The sequence below is a fragment of the Anguilla anguilla genome, chromosome 16, assembly GCF_013347855.1.
Source record: "Anguilla anguilla isolate fAngAng1 chromosome 16, fAngAng1.pri, whole genome shotgun sequence".
Lineage (NCBI taxonomy): Eukaryota > Metazoa > Chordata > Actinopteri > Anguilliformes > Anguillidae > Anguilla > Anguilla anguilla.
Genome location: NC_049216.1, coordinates 13,874,518 through 13,894,878, shown reverse-complemented (window position 1 = coordinate 13,894,878; position 20,361 = coordinate 13,874,518). Strand labels below are relative to the sequence as shown.

The window sequence follows — 20,361 nt, the reverse complement described above, 5'->3', positions numbered from 1 at the left end:
AATGTTATCACCATGGTGACCCCAGACCACGGAAGTCTCTTAAATTATTATTATATTATTATTAGAATTTTTAAAATTTCAATGCATAGAATCCCAGCATGTGGGAGTTTTGCAGTGTGATTCGGGAGCCCGTAGAGCAGGGGTGCACAACAAGGGCCGATCCATTTCAGGATTTTGTGTGAACATTTGCCAACATTTATTTAATTAGCCCAATCATATCTTGATCTGACATGTGTATAAGCACCAGCTACAGCCGCAGACTGCAAGTGTATCCTAGAGATTTTACTGAGCTCAAGTGCAGGAGTGAAGCAAGATAGTTTATAGAGCTGTCGGAAAACTATATCTATGGTAATCGGTTGGAACAAAAACCAGCACGAAGATCGGCCCGGACCAGAGTTGTGCACCCCAGCCGTAGAGGATCTGCATGTGTGCCATTCTGCGGGAGTGGCTGCAGGACATGGGTGGGCAGAGAGGGAAAGACTGCGCTCAAGGACGGTGACTCATCTCCTACAGCAGCCGCACAGCCAGGTCTTTCCAGTGGCCTGAGACCCTGATGAGAGGAGCTCTGTCTGTGTGAGTCATGAGGAGGGCTGGCACTGCCTCCCCCGCAGCGGGACCCCAGAGCCTGAGCCGGCCACCGAGACCGGGGCAGGCCGCGTCAGCCACCGTGCACGTCATTCCACAAAGCACCAGGAGCACAGCCGAGAATCCGGGGGTGGGGGGTGGCACCGAGAACATCCACTGCAGATGCACACCCACGGGATTACACCCAGACAATGCATACAGAGGGAGCCAACACTCCAGTATGCAGCCAGAGCACCCCCTCACCCCTCCTGGGCTTTGCTTCTCCATTCTTTTTACTTTTCTTTTTTTTCTGACTGTCTTGCAATCTCAGGTTACAGAATGGTGTTATTACAAAATGGTGTTCAAAAATGAATTTAGCAGCCCAAGACATTTACTGTTCATTAAAAGTAAACAATACAGTATATTATACTCTTTCAGCTTCCATTACTTTCACAGATATTCTTTTCATGTAGGAGACATGCTTATTACCTGCTGTTGCCATGACTCTACTGTCAACAAAGATGATCCAAAAGAAAGAAGATATCAGTCCTCAAAATATGCCCAGCTCATGCATAATTCACTCTGCAGGGAAAAGCTTCTTTCTGGAGAAATCTGCAGATCGCACTGGCTGCCATTCTGAATTACATTACCACAAACAACATCTCCTCTGACTCTCTCCTGGCTACACCACTGGTTTAAATTTAACTATTATGTTACTTAGGTAAGTAACTTAAGTGCTCTCTCTTGTGGTATGATGCAAAATTGTTGCGGGCCTGCCTATGGAATGCACCTGTTCTGCTCTGTTTACATATCATATATTAGACGTCGGCGTGTTCCAAGTGATGACGCGTATTCAGGACCGCCTACTAGCAAGTTTTAAACTTTGCGTGTGAAGTCTGCAATCACCGCAGTCTCGAACTGCGCAATTCTGTAGTATTCACTGAAAGGATTTGTTAATTAGGCAAAACTGTTAATTTGCAACATTGTGTGAAATATTAATTGAATGCCACACGATTTTTAATGTTGAGATATATGACGCTTCAAGGGCGTCAACAAAATACTTTAACTGGGCAAGCATAGATTCTTTATAGGCAATTAATTTTAAGTTGAATTCTTTTTGATGTTGTCAAAATAATCAAGTTGGTTCGTTTGGATATTTATGTTAATTTATCTGCTGATAACCTGCAAGTTGCATGAAGTGCCATGCTTAAGATATTAAATGAACCCTGCTGCTATTTTAGACGCTTGCTTTGCTGGTAAACCCTGCTCTATATTTGTCACCGGCTGCCAAACTGCTTGCACATTAGGAATGAAAGCTGAGGCTAATTTTACTGCTAACGCACGTCCTAAAGCGTCCGTTGAAATGAACAAGTAAAAAGAGAACAAACCTTCGAGAATAAGCTGTTTTTACACAGGTAAATTTATATTTCAACCTGTACACACTGTGTGCTGTGCGTGTGCTAGGTCGTTTATTGTTTTATTTCCTCTAACCGTTCTATGCCGATTAAAATGTTATAAATGTGTAAGTATTGTAGTTTTCCTACCAGGTCACTTTGGCTGTTTTCCCCGAACGACACAATTAGCCTGCCTAGCCTACAGAAAAAAATATATTATTTTTAATTACACGCAATGTAATTAAGCGCATTCATACTGTTCGCATGTAGCCCCGGGGATTTTCTAGACAAAGCTAACACCCATTTCAAAGAGTAGAATGGACTGGACACATTTTAGTTGAGGTGTTTCTTGTTGATAACTACGTCAACTCGTGTGTATATTCAGCATGCTAACATATAGGCAACAAAGTTTACTACATTTTGATCCATTCACAAAGGAAATTATGCAACATTTTGGCGATGGATTCTAGCTAATTTCTTTCTTTAAAATGGTTTTCATTTGAATCCTGCTTAAGTATATACGTATGACAACATTGCTAGCCTGTGACTAAAGAATGCCAGCCTATTATTGACCCCATGTTTTCTTTTCCAGCCTGCATGCTAGTACTCACCTTTGAACAACCTGGGCTGGACAGATCTGTGAAAAAGCCCACGGGTGAGTTTGTCTTTTGAGAGGGAAATGGAAACCTGAAAACCTGAAAAAAAACATCTGCCCATCAGCTCAAAACTGCACGTGATACATTATAGAAGGGGCGCAAGGGTTTTGTGAAATGGACCTGTACACGACCGGAGACAGGTTGGAGGTCATTGCTGAGGAGGACACGGAGACGGAGCAGGAGCCAGAGCCTGCGGATGAGAATCTCTGCAACGCGGATGAATGTGGAACTGCTGGCCAGTATGGGATGTGGGACAAGGCGGGTATCGACGTGGAGCTCCCTACCAACGAACCGTACGTCCTGGTGGCGGAGAAGAACGGTGGGCCTCGCGGATCAGGCGGAGAGATGGTGTTGATGGACCTCCCTGATAAAAAGGAGACGAGTCCACCGGTGTCCACCTTCCAGCGTTTCTCGGTGGAAACCAATGAGTCTTTGCGTTTCGAACCTTACATCCCGTCGGACGAAGAAGAGCCGGGGCAGCTAAGGCAAGAGAGCGGGAACGCGGTGTACAGTGACGAGGTGTTTGAAGTGGAGCCGGGGACTGGAAGACCAGGTGGGAAAAGTATTGGTGACCCTGCAGGAGGAGGAGCCGTGGAGGACCTCGCAGGTGCTGGTGAGCCGGAGGCTGCAGATGTTTTCTGCACTGAGTGCAAAACTACTATTCAGAGGCCTCTTGGACCTCACAAGAACCATTGCCTTGTGCAGATAACCAAAGCTTCAATGGAAATTAAGGTAGGTTACTGAATCATTTTAAACCATAAAACCTAGCATTGCCACACACTTGGTTGAGTTTAGTTGCACATTCTTAATGTAATATTCATTTTAATATGAATGTGGTAAGCACTGTATGATGTGGTCATTTATCAACCTTTCCATGGTAATGTAGTGAGAGAAACAAAGTAAATTGAAAGCTACTGTTTTAAGATTAAGAATTTAACAGAATCATGACATTAGACAAAGAGGAAAATTGCATATAAATCCTTGTCCTTCAAGCTAATATTCCCTGTTGTGTTGATCTGTATCCTTATATGAACCCTGTTGCTCTAGAATGATCTGTGTGCGAAGGTGCGCAAACTGGAGGAACAGATCGCACAGATGGAGAACTTTGCTGGCCACTTGGAGGAGATATTCATCACTGTGGAAGTAAAGACACATTTTCGTGTAATTATAATTATAGGCCTATGCTTTCTTAGTATTAAATAGTGATTTGTAAACACTAGTGTGACTCATTTTAACAAATTCTTATAGCAGTTACACTGCCTTTCATTATTTCATCATGAATAAATTGTTACATTGCGAGTGCATGTGTGCCTGCCTGCAAGTACGTGTGTCATACAGTGTTGGCGCAAAAGTTGCCATGCTATTCGTGACTAATTTGTTAAGGGCTGTTTCCTGTGCAAGCTCAACATGACACAATACCAAGATCTTTGTTCATAGAGGAAACGTGGAGTTAAAAGAGATGGGACTGTCCCTGCAGGAGAACTTTGGGAGACAGGAGCAGAACCTGGAACAGCACTACAACGATGTGATCCAGACCCTGACACAGCGCTATGATGAGCGGGCATCAGGCCTGGAGGACGAGAAGAAGGTGAAACTGGAAACCTTGTACACCCAGCTGGTGGACTGTGGGAAGACCCTGGATGTGTCCAAAGAGCTGATTGAGGCCGCACAGGAAGTGTATAGAAATGAAGACAAGCTGGCTTTCCTTCAGGTCTGTTCTGATCGATAACTTCGTAATGTTGCAGTGTTGCCGTTCCAGCATAAGTATCAGCCCCTGGACCAAGGAACTGCATAACGACTGGAACAGCTACTTCTTATCTCTTAGATAACAAATAGCTGGTCCTGCTCTTATGCAGTTGGTCTAGGAGTTTGAGCCTAATGATTGAATTCATGCCAAGTTGGTCACAGTCACCCCTTAACGATTATTACTGTTGTTGTTGTTGTTGTTGTTATTATTATTATGTAAGTGCATCACTGAAGCAATTAAGGTTGAAAACAATACTGTTGAAGTATAACAGTGTTTGGCACTACCACTGATAAAACATGCAACCTATTGACCTCGTGTGGTTTCTCAATAGCTATCACACTGTTGCCAGTGCTTATAACATGTTGATTTACAATACAGTGCTATTGGTATTTTAAAGTATTTTTTAAAATTACATTTCTCTGTCCCCCAAACCAGTTTTGCATGTTCCACAACTCTTAGCCCTTCATATTATCAAATTTTCTGTAACTGTTTCAGAGAGTAATTAAAATGTGAACCTTTTTCAATTTATAGGCTGTTATTCCTACCATAGACAGGTACTGTAAGGTGTCTTGAGTTTGGAGTTTTGACTTGTGTTATTATTATATAAAGTATAGTGAATGCTAAATGCGAAACAATTTTGGTTCATACTGACCCCGCATGCTGTGACTGCAGTGTAAAATCAATTGGCATACATTTGTTGATATTTCCAAAACTGTTGTCATAGGATGTGCTGTTGCTACTGTTTGCAGTATATCTGTGTCTGGTCGCCTGTGTCCATGCACTGCACGTGGCATGGTGCTTCATGCTGTTTCTTACTTTAATTATTCAAATATGATACATTTAAAATATCATATACCCAGAGTTTAAAATATCACTGGATTTTGGGTTTCAGTTTAAGTAGCCTCATAACTGAAAATAGTGGAATATAAATACTTGCTTTTGTGTATTGTTTGGTAAGCATTTTTGCCTTGAAGAATGTCAATTTTATAGGCTATGAATGGTGGTTTGTGTAGAGTTACAACCATTTGAGACAACAGAGGGTATGAATCTTATATAACTGTTCACCATGTCTATTTAATGCACATTTCTTTTGTAACAGAATAGAAGATTTCACCAAGGAGGAGGTGGATCTCAGCCTGGCTGCCAATATGGAGTTTGAAAATTCTGTGGTAGATTTGTCTGATGTCAAGCAAATGATGGAATCCATCAACATCGTACCAGGTTCCTCCCCACACAAACATTGTATAATTTGTAGTCTTATCTGTCTAGGGGACACGTGTCCATCATTAATCAACCATTGGATTTTTGAGGGGTTTAAACATTTTCTGCTTACCCCTCCCCAACAAAGTCTGCAACCCCTTATGAAAAATTCAAATGAGTGAATTTTTTGTCATCATACATGGGGGATGCACCCTTTCCCTCATCCAATCAGCAGCCCTCCCTCCATCACTAAGGAGGAAGACAGACACTTTCACGGTTTCTCTTGGTATATTGAGTTGGTATATTGAGAAGTGCGTACCAGGGAGTAATTCCTTGCCCATGTCGTGCTGTTGAAAGTAAGCTTGGTCTGACGGAACAGCGTTTATGACAGTGTGTCGCTGAATGAATGCAGCCATTGGCTTCATCGACACGCTTTTATTTTTGCAGCTTTTGTATTCGAGTCATGCTGTCAGAAGAGCTTGGTCCCTCTGAGCTATAATTGGCACTGGGAACTGGGCTGCACATACAAAGCCCATATTTTCACTCACTGCTGGATACAAAAATGTATGATATGAAGGGGGGAGTGATTGTCATCCTTGCGAGTCTGTGGAGCAGTCGAGATAAAATTATGGTTGAGCAATTATGTGCTTTGTCTGAGGAAAAAGTGCTATGCTCTTCCAGGAAATGCTGCTTGTTTCTAGTTAAGATTTTGGTCCTATTTTTCAATGAATACTTCCAGAATTGGACTGTTTTAATATAGCCACAGCTTTGCGCACATCTGTTTCAGTTTTTTAAAGAAAGGGTTTTTCTGTGGTGCATAGTCATTGGAGAGTAAAGCTTCATAAACACGTGCGTGTATGTGTGTGCGTGCGTGCGGTTGCGTGCGTGTGTGTGTGCGAATGTGTGTGTGTGTGTGTGTGTGTGTGCGCATGTGTGTGATGTCCTCCAGCGCCCTCTGCACCGGTCATTAACCCACAGGTCCCTAACTCGGCCGGCAGCACCTCAGTGCGCGTGTGCTGGAGCCTGTTCTCAGACGACACGGTGGAGTACTACGAGCTCCACTACAGACCTGTGCTGGAGGACACCACTGCAGAGGAGCCACCTGCTGAAGGTACCGCCCACCCAGGACCACACCCACAAACGTCCGTCATTGTTACATCCGTCACCACATGCAGGGATGAGTCTGCTGCCACCGCGGGAATGTCATGCCTCTGTGCCCATCCACCACTCATTCACAACCTGCCTTTCTTCTGATAACCTGCCCCTTTTCTGCCTCTCTGGGGGTGGAGTATCCCTGTACAGTTTAATGTATGTTTAGGTACAAATACTTCAAATGGATCATTTTCTTACAAACTTTTTTTTTTAAACCAGTGCATAAAATAAATTGGTTTGGTCATTTCATTGGATGGCTTTGTATTTTTTTGAAACCCAATTTTTCCAATTGTGGTGGATTTTAGTCAGACTGCCAGGCACTACCCAGCACTGGTGTTGACACTGGAGGGAAGTCAGAAATTAATTTTAAATCATAGGTAAAAGGTGAGCCGAGATGGGTTCTTATCATAACGTGTTCTTGTGTTCTCTTGATATGTGAGAGGTGGGAAGGTGTGGGCAGCGGAGGCCGTTTTGGTCTAATCTTGCGGTAAAGCCAGGCTTCTCACCGTCTCTGGGATTTTTGCCCACCCCTCAGAATCGAAGGTAAAGGTGAAGGAGACCTACCGCACGGTGACTGATCTGCTGCCGAACGCGCAGTACGAGTTTTGGGTGACGGCCACCAACACCACCGGAATCAGTCCTCCCAGCGAAAAGGCCGTGTACATGACAGGTAACAGAGCTGTGCTGCAGTGAGAGGAGAACATGACGGAGCCAGCGCTGTGTGTGAGCTGTTTTGTGGGCGCTGCGTGAGCGTCACGTTTTTGGTTCGGTCTCTGCAGTGCCCTCCCCGCCCGTCATCAAGCCCCGGGAATGCGCCAGCTGCCCCAGCGCGGCTCTGATTCGCTGGGAGTCGGGGAACACCAATCCTGTCGACTCGTACACCGTGGAGCTGAGCGAGACCGGCGAGGAAACGAGCGACACCGTCACAGTCGCAGAGTACGAGCCCCGCGAGGTCGCCGGTCACATGGCCTTCAAGATCTCGTGCACAGCGTTTACACAGACAGCCTTTATACAGACAGTGTGAACTGAGGAGGGGCCTGGGTGCCGTACGTGTGCCACACCTCCATTTATTTAGTGGTATTTAGACAGGAAGTGAGAATGCATTTGTATAACAGTGCATTGACGCCTTTGATACACTCACAGCATTTACACAATGTTTACAGTCTTTACACAGACAGTGCTTAGACTCACAGCAATTACACAGTGTTTAGACTCACTGCATTTACACAGTCTTTACACTGACAGTGTTTGTGCTCACAGCATTTACACAGGGTTTACACTCAAAGTGTTTACGCTGACAGTGTTACCAGTCAGGCATGAGCCACAGCAGTACAGTTTTGTAATTTTATGGAATGAAGTACAGCCCATAGGTTTACAGATGATATTTATCTGTAAATATTTCTAACTTCACAACAAGGTCCTGTAATGGCATGATTGTTTTTTGTAATCAGCTAAGGAAGACCGGAGCAATCAAAAAGCAAAAATATGATGTAAGACAGGAAGTGGATATGAAAGAAAGCTGTGTAATATTTAGAGTGTGATGAGCGGAGTGGGGAGGGCAGGGTGAGTAATGGCTGGCTGGTGTATCACATTTCAGAATGACCTACTTTAGGTCTCTGACTGCCCCCTCCCCTCAGGTCCATCGTTGCCGTGCCCACCTGTGAGTGTTTGGTGCAGCTGCAGCCAGGGCGGCAGTATTGCATCAGCGTGAGGGCTGTGAACATTGGCGGGCCCAGTGAGAGGAGCCACCCTGTCAATGTACACACCACAGGTACACACACACCCACACACCCACACACACACACTCACACACACACGCTCACCACACATGCACACGCACCACAGGTACTGGTACCTACACACCACAGGTACCTACAGTACACACACACTCCAGGTACCCACCAACAGGTACCGACACACTCCACAGGTATCTACACACACACATACACACACACCACACGCGCACCGTATGCATACACACGCACACACACAAATGCACAGAAATATGCATGAATCGCTCCTTTCATTAACTGAAGCTGATATCAGAATACCATGCTGTTAATAATGACTGATTTGTGTTTTATTCAGAATTAATTTATGTAAATGGGTGACTTTTATTTCACCTGTCCAAACAAGGTTTTGACAGACCAAATATGTTCATGGGGTCATGGTTCTGTATGTTTCACCTACATGGCACCCCCTTGTTTTTTTTACCTGTCCCCTCAGGCACGTTCTTCCACCTGCTGGAGGACACGGCACACCCCTGCCTGTCCATCTCAGAGGACGGATTCACCATGTTCTATGGGGACGAGGACATACCCATAAGTGACATGATCTTCAGTGACAACACATTTGCCCAGTGAGCTCTATTACCATCCTAACCATAATGATAACCGTAATGAGCATAGAATCACGTTTGGTTTGTGTAAACATATACGTGTAAATATCTGCAATGATGAATAGAAGGATTTTGAGTAGAAAGTGCATTTTCAGTGTGTATAGATGGGTTTAGGCAGCTAAATGTGTTTTTTAGAGCTTGTAAGATGTTTTTATACTGTAGGGATATTTGACTAGAGGTGTTTGTGTATAGATTTGAATAAACACAAGCCTTTTAGGTGTGTGTAAAAGTGTGTGTGTGCGCGCGCTTGTGTAAAGGTGCGTGGCAGTGCTGGGGGAGCTGATTCCTGTCAGAGGAACGCATTACTGGGAGGTGGAGGTGGAGGACCGCACAGAGTTCAGGATTGGTGTGGCGTACCAGGACACCCAGAGGAACGGCTACCTGGGCGGGAACAACACATCCTGGTGCATGAGGCATGTGGTCACGCCCTCCAGGTGAGACCCACGGGGGGCCACACTGACCGCGCTGCGCTCGCGCTGTGCTCATACACGCCAATCGCTGGATCAGGATCAGGTATACATAAAATCAAGATCAAACAAACAGAAACAAGATATAAAATGAAATAAGAATAAAAGCAACAGAAGCAACCCCAGTCAGCTAAAGGATAGCATACAAAGATGTGTTGTCAACTGCTGTTAAAAATGAATGGCTTTGATGCTTCTCCAGCTTGCAGATAGATCATTTCTCTGGTATTGGATTTTGCAGGACTTTACAGAAAACTGAAACAGCAGGGTAATGGTGTGGTCATTTACATTTCCCTCCCCCAGACACAAGTATGAATTCCTACACAATGGCTGGACCCCAGACATCCGCATCACCATCAACCCCCGACGGATAGGAGTGTGTCTGGACTATGATGCAGGGAAGCTGTCCTTCTTCAACGCGTCCCTGTCCCAGCACCTCTACACCTTCGAGTGTCACTTCCTGCATTACGTCCACCCCTGCTTTGCCTTAGACCACCCCGGCACGCTCACTGTCCACAACGGCATCGAGGCCCCCGACTACGCCCGCTACACCTGAACCCCTCAAACCGAACTCTGCAGCCTTCATACTCCACCCCACTGCAAGTCTGAAGCCAGAAATATATACGAATTTCAGAGTTGTGCTGTAAAAAATACATTTGTGAATTAGCATATGTCATATACAAACCACGGATATTTACATATTCTGTTCTGGATTCCCATGGGAACAGGTGTACAACCCTTTTCCACATCAGAAGTTTCAAGTCGAGTTGAAGTATGCATGCGTCAGCTGTACTTGTGCTAATTTTAAAAAGATGTTTTTTGGGGGAAAGGCAGTGGGGTGTCATAATAAAACCTGCCATTCATGGTAAAGCTAAATCCTTCTTTTGGAGGTGGGGTGGGTGGTTGTGTGAATGTGGGCCAGACATTGCTGTGCAGGTCTTCAGTTGGTCTACTCCACAAAGAAGCCTTCTTACTGTCACACTTATGAACCGCATGTTCGGCATAGATCGAGTTGTATCTGATGAGCCAGACGAGTCCACAACACGTAAGGCCACAGGATCGTGTGGAGGGGAGACGCGGGAAGACCAGACCGTGTTTAAACCACAGGGTGGATAATGGAGTAGAACGCACTGGGACTACAGCACCAAATCAGGGATTCCCAACCCTGGTCCTGAACAGCTAATAGTGTATGCTGGTCTTCATTTAGCTGTGTAATCTGCTGTTGTAATTTATCACAGCAGAATGACTCCAGGGATCAGTCTACAGCACTGAAAGGGCAGCAGTACCCAACCCTCAGACCCCTCACAGCAGCCTGCAGGTGAGCTGTTGTTCTGCTCCTGACCAACTGCAGTGGCTACACACACGTGCGGAACAGATGCAAACCAAAACGTTTATTGGTGAAAATGTGGTTAAACCAGCATGCTATAAATCACCACAAGAAAATTAAACTCCAAGAATCCAAGACACAAAGCCTCACGAAGTTAGAATTTTGGCACATATTTATGTCCTCTGGTCTTAAGCTCATTAGCAGTGTTTTTACCACCAATCAGTGTTGACCTGGTGCAAGATCAAAGCTGCTGCAAGATTAAAGCTGCCCTGTGGCTCTCGAGAATTTCCAGACCCACTCAGAAAACCCCTTTCAGAGACACTGACAAGAGAGCCAATTGTTCTGTGTCCTAATGAGGTATGACAGTTTTGTATTATTCTAACAAGAACTACCCGTGCCAGGTAAGGCAGTGGTTTCCTTGGACACACCGGGTATTGTCTGCAGAGACGGAGGGATAATGAACATGTTCGACCACAGGTGGACAACGAGGGCCGTATCTGTCTCTGGTTTTCATGCCAACTTCTGTCCTTAATTACTTAATCAGCCCCACACCATCTGACATGTTAGCTACATTTCTTGATAAGTGTATGAATGACAGCTGAAGACTGCTCTTGTGTTCCTATATGAAATGTTTTGCTGTGATCTATGAGTCAACCAATGTTGCTGTATATAGCCAATTAGCTCATTTAGCCAGGGTAATTGGATTCCTCCATTAAGCACTGCATCCTGGGAATCCCCACAGACACAAGGTGCTCCCCACAGCTAGCACCTTGAGAGAACCCGGTGGTGGCTGTGTGAACTGACACCTTGTGGGCCTTCCCAGCATGCATCTACTGGAAATACAAAATACATACATACTTCAGACACTGTGATTGGGCAGGTAAGTTAAAAAGCGCTGAATGATTCACAAATGTTAAACCCTGGGGCTGTTAGTGGGTGAGAACACTGGCCTCAAGGTAGTCTGGCAGTTCCCAGTACTGTTATTCTAGGAGAAGGGTATCAGTGCTAACTAAGAATCCTTCAGTACCTTATTATACCTCAGTTACAGTCTGTGCAGAACAGCTATCAAACACACAGGAAATCTATCAAACACACCCTAGGGAAAACTCCAGCCGGCTTCTGCAGCTTCCATTTCAGCCCCAAAGAAACTCAGCCAGAGTTTGGGTGGCTGGGGTTCCATTAACTCAAAGGTGCTGTGCACAGCATGTGATATAAGTATGGGGACTAATCTGCACTTGATATCATCAATCCAATGACTAACTGGCAAAACAAAGGAACAGCATGCATCAAATGATCAACGCAAGCTTTTTTTCCTGAGGCTCCAACAAAGTATTACGACTACAACAGGAGCGTCACCTCACCACAAGATGGCAAAAATCCAAAAACCAGCCCACAAACTACTTAACATGTCCTAGCTTCTGGGACAGTTTGGACAGTTAGCCTTTAATCTGCTTGTCCAAAAGCTCTACAAGCTATCACTCAGCACATAAACGATCAATGAAAGAAGCTGATCACAATTAAGTTACCACTCCTGGAGGTGAAAAAATATTTTCCCCTTTATTCTTCAAGAAAATAGTTTAATTTTATATTTGAATGCGGGCCATATCTTATCTAAAGTAAGAAGCAAATTAACAAATGTCATATCTCCAATTGCTTCATGTCCCATGTCTTTTTTACAATTTAATATCAAGGTAAGTTAATTTGTGTTTTAATACAATTGTATTTTATAGATTTCTATATTCCATAAATTACATTTTAGACTTTCAGATAAAGTTCACATGGTGCAAAATGAAAATGATTTCTAATTGTGACAGCATTGGCCAATACACCACCCATTAAAATGACAAAAGTATTTATTTAAAAGTTTAAAAATCCTGAACCAGAAAGCAGATGCTTCCTCACAACCTTTTCAGTAACACACCTGCATTTAAATCGGGACAGGTGAACTTGCAGTGCAATTAGATTCAGGGATTCATTCATATGCATGCAATAAAACACCTCCAAAATGTTATGTTTTTCTCAAAACCCTGTCATAGATGGTCTAAGTGACCTCACTAGATAAACATTCATGTACACACAATGTGCATCACATTTAAAACATTTCATCACATTGGCTCAACATTCTCCAATGTGTGTCTGTGCGTGTATATATGCAGTGAGCTCCATAATGTTTGAGACAAAAGCATATTTTTTTCTTGATTTGGTTCTGTATTCCACAATTTTGCATTTGCAATCAAATACTTGTTTGATTCAAAATATAAAATTGTGGGGTACATAGCCAAATCAAGAAAAATAAAATATTTGTCCCAGACATTATGGAACACTGTATGCACATGAACATACATACAAATATACATACACACACTTATTTAGACAGTGAATAGTCCTTTAAACTGCAAATACAGTCCTTTAGACAGTGAATGGGTTTCAGCATGTCCTTTTCCAAAAAGCCAATGAAAGTGCAGACCAGCATTGGGTTACAGAAATGAGGCACAACACAATTACTGTCATCATTTTATTTTTAATAGAATAATTTTCTAATGTTTCCCCTCCCCCTTCCCCCTCTCCCATTGGCGCTGTTTGACCAGCAGAAGCAATGAATCAGAACAAATAAACAAAACTCCTGAATGAATTTAAAATTCTGTCTGAAAGAAAGAGACAGAAAAAAGCTTCAGGTCAATATAATCATACTGACCCTTATATAGTCTTCTGTATTATGGCAGATTTATATATACTCTTTAAATAAAAATAGGAAATAATCTTAAGGAACATTCTTTCACACATACTTAATCAGAAACCAATGACGTATAATGCTTTTTCCCTGGGTTTTCTGTGGAGATAGGTCTTCTAACAAATGGATACTAATGGTCTGCTGCTTTTCATAATCAGTGAGCAGTGTGGTAGAAGACCAACATTTGACAGTGATAGATAGCTTTGAATTCTGCACGTCCTGAAAAGCTATGGTTTTGTATACTGCAATGCCTTTTTCAATGGTTTTGTCAAATGTCTCCACAAAATGCCAGTTCCAAGCTTGTGTTTGCTTTCATTTCAACACTCCAGTGTAAAATACATAGTCTACAAAAATATTAAGATTTCAGTATTTTACTTTCACTTAATTATTTTTTAAAAAACTTCAGATGTTCTTTGCATTTGCACAGTGGGGCGGACTGTATAAATAGTGTATAAAATAAGGCAGTCTCTCAGTAGGATAAACCAGATATAAAATTTCTGGGAGAAGAAAAAAAAACTCACTTTCACAGATTTCATCTGTTACGGAAAGCCATGTGGTTCTCAGCACAATGCATCTTGGAAAGCCGTAACCACAAAAACACACTCTCATGCCCAAACAATCAACAGCTACACAGCTTATTGGCCAGAACACAGCACCCCAGTTGCAGACACATTATTATGACATACACTTCTATTCTTCTTTACAGTGCAATATAAAGGTGTCATTCTAGTTGATATTTGCATTATGAAAATAAAAGTGTCTTCACGTTGGATGAAATGTATGTCAAAGATATGACTCCCATACTGTACTCAACTTTGGCTTTTTATTATTATGTATTTATGTATTCATTTATTTTTATAAATATTGAATAATTAAAACAAAATAAATAAACTGAAAATTTCTACTTGTAGATGAGATCGAAGGGTGACTCCCTCCCCCCCCTTTCCAAAAGAAGAGTAACTGCATGACCCCTCTCCTGTCTGAACAACCTTCTCAAGAATCTAAAGACATATTGTTGAAGGGGACAGTGAAAAAAGGAGCAGAACACAAGAAGAAAGGAAAGACAGAATGAATAAGAGTGTGTGCACACTGGCTCTGGGGGGAGTGTGCACACTGGCTCTGGGGGGAGTCACCTAAAGGAGAGAATGGAGCTCTTGTCCTCTTGCCCTGTGTGAGGCCTCTGGGATGCCCCCTGGTGGCCTATCCACTTCGATGCAGCATTCTGCACCTCTGTCTCGGGTGGGGAGGAGGCCGAAAGACATGAACCCACTGCTCACTAGACACGAATACAACCATTTGGTTTTTCCCCTTTCGAGGGACCACAAGCTCCTCCAATCACAGCAAAGAGCACAATCTGTGTTGACTGCAGTGCTTCTGGTGGGCTGAGGATTTTGAAGGCGTGCCACACTTCACCAGAAAGGCTGGACGGCTGGGGGTGGGCTATTTGCACACTCATCCTTTTAATTGTGCTCCTGCTCACCAAGCTAGTGCCATGTGTTCTCCAAGCTGTCTCTTTCTCTCTCTCTCTCCCTCTCTCTATCTCTCTCTCTCTCTCTCTCTATAATTCCATCCATCTTGCTACTCATCTCTCTCTTTCCATCTCTCTTTCTCTCTACCTCTCTCAGAGTAATGTGATACAGGAAGCAGGAGTCAGTAGGGCCCTGACAGGGCGACGTTCTGGAGGGCGCTGACAGCAGCCCCTCAGCAAGGCTGTAATTGGACAGGACAAGGGAGGCCCCACCCACCCACTGCGCAGCACAGCGTGGGATAGGCCGGCTACTCTGGAGGAGGCCGCAGCGTGCAGAGCTTCTGCTCATCCAGGCTTTTCCAATACTTAAAATTACTGTCCAGGTGCTGCATGAGATTGGGCAGGTCAGCGAACGCTGTGGGAGAGAGAGCACACAGTGAGGTAAGAGCAAACACTGACTGCATTTTAACACCCTTCATAAGCACGACATGCAGAGATGGCTAATTCCTGTAATAGCATACGTCACCATCTCAGCCATCTCCTTTTCCCTGTACGTTTGTGTTTATATTGTCTAAATTTGTAAATTCATGACCGTTTTTCAAAAGAATGTGTCCTAAACAATGAAGTTGCTTCAATGCTTCCTGAAACAATCAGTGAGATTATGAGGGAATTTACCACAGAACATTAATCCACCAAATGTACTGTAGCTAATGTAGCCATTAAGAACACGCTGGTCGGAGAGGGGACCTCACCGTGAATGCTGCAGTCACTCACCGTCCCAGGCGTCGAACATGTCAGTGATGAAGTAGTCGATGAAGGAGATCTGGGATTTGGGAATGCTGCAGGTGTTCCTGTCAAAAACGGGCATCACCACCGGCAGACCCTGCTGTTTCTCCTCATCAGTCTGTGTGTTCAAAAGAGGAGATTGTTAATGCACCTCACATTCTCTACCACAGTCACGAGAGGAGCCCATTACAGCAGTACATTCTCTACCACAGTCATGAGAGGAGCCCATTACAGCAGTACATTCTCTACCACAGTCACGAGAGGAGCCCATTACAGCAGTACATTCTCTACCAGTCACGAGAGGAGCCCATTACAGCAGTACATTCTCTACCAGTCACGAGAGGAGCCCATTACATTCTCTACCACAGTCACGAGAGGAGCCCATTACAGCAGTACATTCTCTACCACAGTCATGAGAGGAGCCCATTACAGCAGTACATTCTCTACCACAGTCACGAGAGGAGCCCATTACAGCAGTACATTCTCTACCACAGTCACGAGAGGAGCCCATTACAGCAGTACATTCTCTACCAGTCATGAGAGGAGCCCATTACAGCAGTACATTCTCTACCACAGTCACGAGAGGAGCCCATTACAGCAGTACATTCTCTACCACAGTCATGAGAGGAGCCCATTACATTCTCTACCACAGTCACGAGAGGAGCCCATTACAGCAGTACATTCTCTACCACAGTCATGAGAGGAGCCCATTACATTCTCTACCACAGTCACGAGAGGAGCCCATTACAGCAGTACATTCTCTACCACAGTCATGAGAGGAGCCCATTACAGCAGTACATTCTCTACCACAGTCACGAGAGGAGCCCATTACAGCAGTACATTCTCTACCACAGTCATGAGAGGAGCCCATTACAGCAGTACATTCTCTACCACAGTCATGAGAGGAGCCCATTACAGCAGTACATTCTCTACCAGTCACGAGAGGAGCCCATTACAGCAGTACATTCTCTACCACAGTCATGAGAGGAGCCCATTACAGCAGTACATTCTCTACCACAGTCATGAGAGGAGCCCATTACAGCAGTACATTCTCTACCACAGTCATGAGAGGAGCCCATTACAGCAGTACATTCTCTACCACAGTCATGAGAGGAGCCCATTACATTCTCTACCACAGTCACGAGAGGAGCCCATTACAGCAGTACATTCTCTACCACAGTCATGAGAGGAGCCCATTACAGCAGTACATTCTCTACCACAGTCACGAGAGGAGCCCATTACAGCAGTACATTCTCTACCACAGTCATGAGAGGAGCCCATTACAGCAGTACATTCTCTACCACAGTCACGAGAGGAGCCCATTACAGCAGTACATTCTCTACCACAGTCATGAGAGGAGCCCATTACATTCTCTACCACAGTCACGAGAGGAGCCCATTACAGCAGTACATTCTCTACCACAGTCATGAGAGGAGCCCATTACATTCTCTACCAGTCATGAGAGGAGCCCATTACAGCAGTACATTCTCTACCAGTCACGAGAGGAGCCCATTACAGCAGTACATTCTCTACCAGTCATGAGAGGAGCCCATTACATTCTCTACCACAGTCACGAGAGGAGCCCATTACAGCAGTACATTCTCTACCAGTCACGAGAGGAGCCCAATATACAGCAGTACATTCTCTACCAGTCATGAGAGGAGCCCATTACAGCAGTACATTCTCTACCACAGTCACGAGAGGAGCCCATTACAGCAGTACATTCTCTACCAGTCACGAGAGGAGCCCAATATACAGCAGTACATTCTCTACCACAGTCATGAGAGGAGCCCATTACAGCAGTACATTCTCTACCACAGTCATGAGAGGAGCCCATTACAGCAGTACATTCTCTACCACAGTCATGAGAGGAGCCCATTACATTCTCTACCACAGTCACGAGAGGAGCCCATTACAGCAGTACATTCTCTACCACAGTCATGAGAGGAGCCCATTACAGCAGTACATTCTCTACCACAGTCATGAGAGGAGCCCATTACAGCAGTACATTCTCCACCAGTCACGAGAGGAGCCCATTACAGCAGTACATTCTCTACCACAGTCATGAGAGGAGCCCATTACAGCAGTACATTCTCTACCACAGTCATGAGAGGAGCCCATTACAGCAGTACATTCTCTACCAGTCACGAGAGGAGCCCATTACAGCAGTACATTCTCTACCACAGTCATGAGAGGAGCCCATTACAGCAGTACATTCTCTACCAGTCACGAGAGGAGCCCATTACAGCAGTACATTCTCTACCAGTCACGAGAGGAGCCCATTACAGCAGTACATTCTCTACCACAGTCACGAGAGGAGCCCATTACAGCAGTACATTCTCTACCACAGTCACGAGAGGAGCCCATTACAGCAGTACATTCTCTACCACAGTCACGAGAGGAGCCCATTACAGCAGTACATTCTCTACCACAGTCATGAGAGGAGCCCATTACATTCTCTACCACAGTCACGAGAGGAGCCCATTACAGCAGTACATTCTCTACCACAGTCACGAAAGGAGCCCATTACAGCAGTACATTCTCTACCACAGTCACGAGAGGAGCCCATTACAGCAGTACATTCTCTACCACAGTCATGAGAGGAGCCCATTACATTCTCTACCACAGTCACGAGAGGAGCCCATTACAGCAGTACATTCTCTACCACAGTCATGAGAGGAGCCCATTACATTCTCTACCAGTCATGAGAGGAGCCCATTACAGCAGTACATTCTCTACCAGTCACGAGAGGAGCCCATTACAGCAGTACATTCTCTACCAGTCATGAGAGGAGCCCATTACATTCTCTACCACAGTCACGAGAGGAGCCCATTACAGCAGTACATTCTCTACCAGTCACGAGAGGAGCCCAATATACAGCAGTACATTCTCTACCAGTCATGAGAGGAGCCCATTACAGCAGTACATTCTCTACCACAGTCACGAGAGGAGCCCATTACAGCAGTACATTCTCTACCAGTCACGAGAGGAGCCCAATATACAGCAGTACATTCTCTACCACAGTCATGAGAGGAGCCCATTACAGCAGTACATTCTCTACCACAGTCATGAGAGGAGCCCATTACAGCAGTACATTCTCTACCACAGTCATGAGAGGAGCCCATTACAGCAGTACATTCTCTACCACAGTCATGAGAGGAGCCCATTACATTCTCTACCACAGTCACGAGAGGAGCCCATTACAGCAGTACATTCTCTACCACAGTCATGAGAGGAGCCCATTACAGCAGTACATTCTCTACCACAGTCATGAGAGGAGCCCATTACAGCAGTACATTCTCTACCACAGTCATGAGAGGAGCCCATTACAGCAGTACATTCTCTACCAGTCACGAGAGGAGCCCATTACAGCAGTACATTCTCTACCACAGTCATGAGAGGAGCCCATTACAGCAGTACATTCTCTACCACAGTCATGAGAGGAGCCCATTACAGCAGTACATTCTCTACCAGTCACGAGAGGAGCCCATTACAGCAGTACATTCTCTACCACAGTCATGAGAGGAGCCCATTACAGCAGTACATTCTCTACCAGTCACGAGAGGAGCCCATTACAGCAGTACATTCTCTACCAGTCACGAGAGGAGCCCATTACAGCAGTACATTCTCTACCAGTCATGAGAGGAGCCCATTACAGCAGTACATTCTCTACCAGTCATGAGAGGAGCCCATTACAGCAGTACATTCTCTACCAGTCATGAGAGGAGCCCATTACAGCAGTACATTCTCTACCAGTCATGAGAGGAGCCCATTACATTCTCTACCACAGTCAGGGCTGCAGACTGCCACTGCACCATGCGCCTTGCCTTGTCATTTCCTTACCTGTGCAAAGTACTCTTCTGAAATGCGCCCCGCCCACTCGATGCACAGCTCCAGCGGTCTGCAGGGGTTGGAGATGTCTGCACACTTGATCAGCATGCGCTTGATCAGAATGCGATTCTCCGGTGATGTCAGAATGCTTCTGGCACAGTCCTCCTCCCCATTTCCCTGCAACCAGACAGGAAAACAGCAATGAAAAATGACTCACTAGTATTGCATTGACCCATTAGCGTCATCGTTACATCACAAAACATCTAAAAGACGGGGAAATACTTTCTCCCTCTATAAAATGCCCTGAGCAGAACTTAATGCTTTCGTCAAATGAAATTACCACCAGTATACATATTTTTCCTGAAAAAGGAGAACAAGCAACTATCAATTTATTGATATTTAGGAAGTGCAAAGCTGACAATTACTTATAAATAGCACAGTGACTTTGCTCGGATGCAAAGAGCAATTTTTTTAGCAATTATGATTTACTTACTGAGAAAGCAGTTCCCTTAAATTTGTTTGAAACCCTGTGCACACAACAGTAAAACGTAAAAAAGGGAGTGTGGGGGTTTGGCCTGTCCGAGGGAAAGAGTGCCAGTGGAGATCCTCTAAAGCAGCCAGGCAGGGCATTCCACACTGGGCT

The 20,361-nt window shown here is 44.7% G+C and overlaps 2 protein-coding genes across 5 annotated transcripts in view; one reads left to right on the top strand and one right to left on the bottom strand.

Moving 5' to 3' along the window:
- The first annotated feature begins 1,513 nt into the window (after positions 1-1,513).
- On the top strand, positions 1,514-10,456 carry LOC118214847 (fibronectin type III and SPRY domain-containing protein 2). Its single transcript, XM_035395111.1, has 13 exons — positions 1,514-1,979; positions 2,551-3,346; positions 3,662-3,757; positions 4,092-4,325; positions 4,893-4,915; positions 5,461-5,582; positions 6,511-6,672; positions 7,249-7,383; positions 7,493-7,649; positions 8,351-8,484; positions 8,940-9,072; positions 9,369-9,545; positions 9,879-10,456. Exons 2-13 carry the CDS (start codon positions 2,729-2,731, stop codon positions 10,129-10,131), a joined length of 2,244 nt encoding a protein of 747 aa, XP_035251002.1. The 5' UTR covers positions 1,514-1,979; positions 2,551-2,728; the 3' UTR covers positions 10,132-10,456.
- Positions 10,457-12,737: 2,281 nt separating this feature from the next.
- Positions 12,738-20,361, bottom strand: part of LOC118215268 (high affinity cAMP-specific and IBMX-insensitive 3',5'-cyclic phosphodiesterase 8A-like) — a 37,011-nt gene continuing 29,387 nt past the window's right edge. For all 4 annotated transcript variants that reach the window (XM_035395877.1, XM_035395878.1, XM_035395880.1 and 1 more), the window contains 3 exons: positions 19,731-19,895; positions 15,876-16,005; positions 12,738-15,516 (listed from right to left, as the gene is read on the bottom strand). In XM_035395877.1, coding sequence (XP_035251768.1) covers positions 15,410-15,516; positions 15,876-16,005; positions 19,731-19,895 — 402 coding nt within the window. In that variant the 3' untranslated portion in view covers positions 12,738-15,409. The remainder of the gene's footprint in view (positions 15,517-15,875; positions 16,006-19,730; positions 19,896-20,361) is intronic.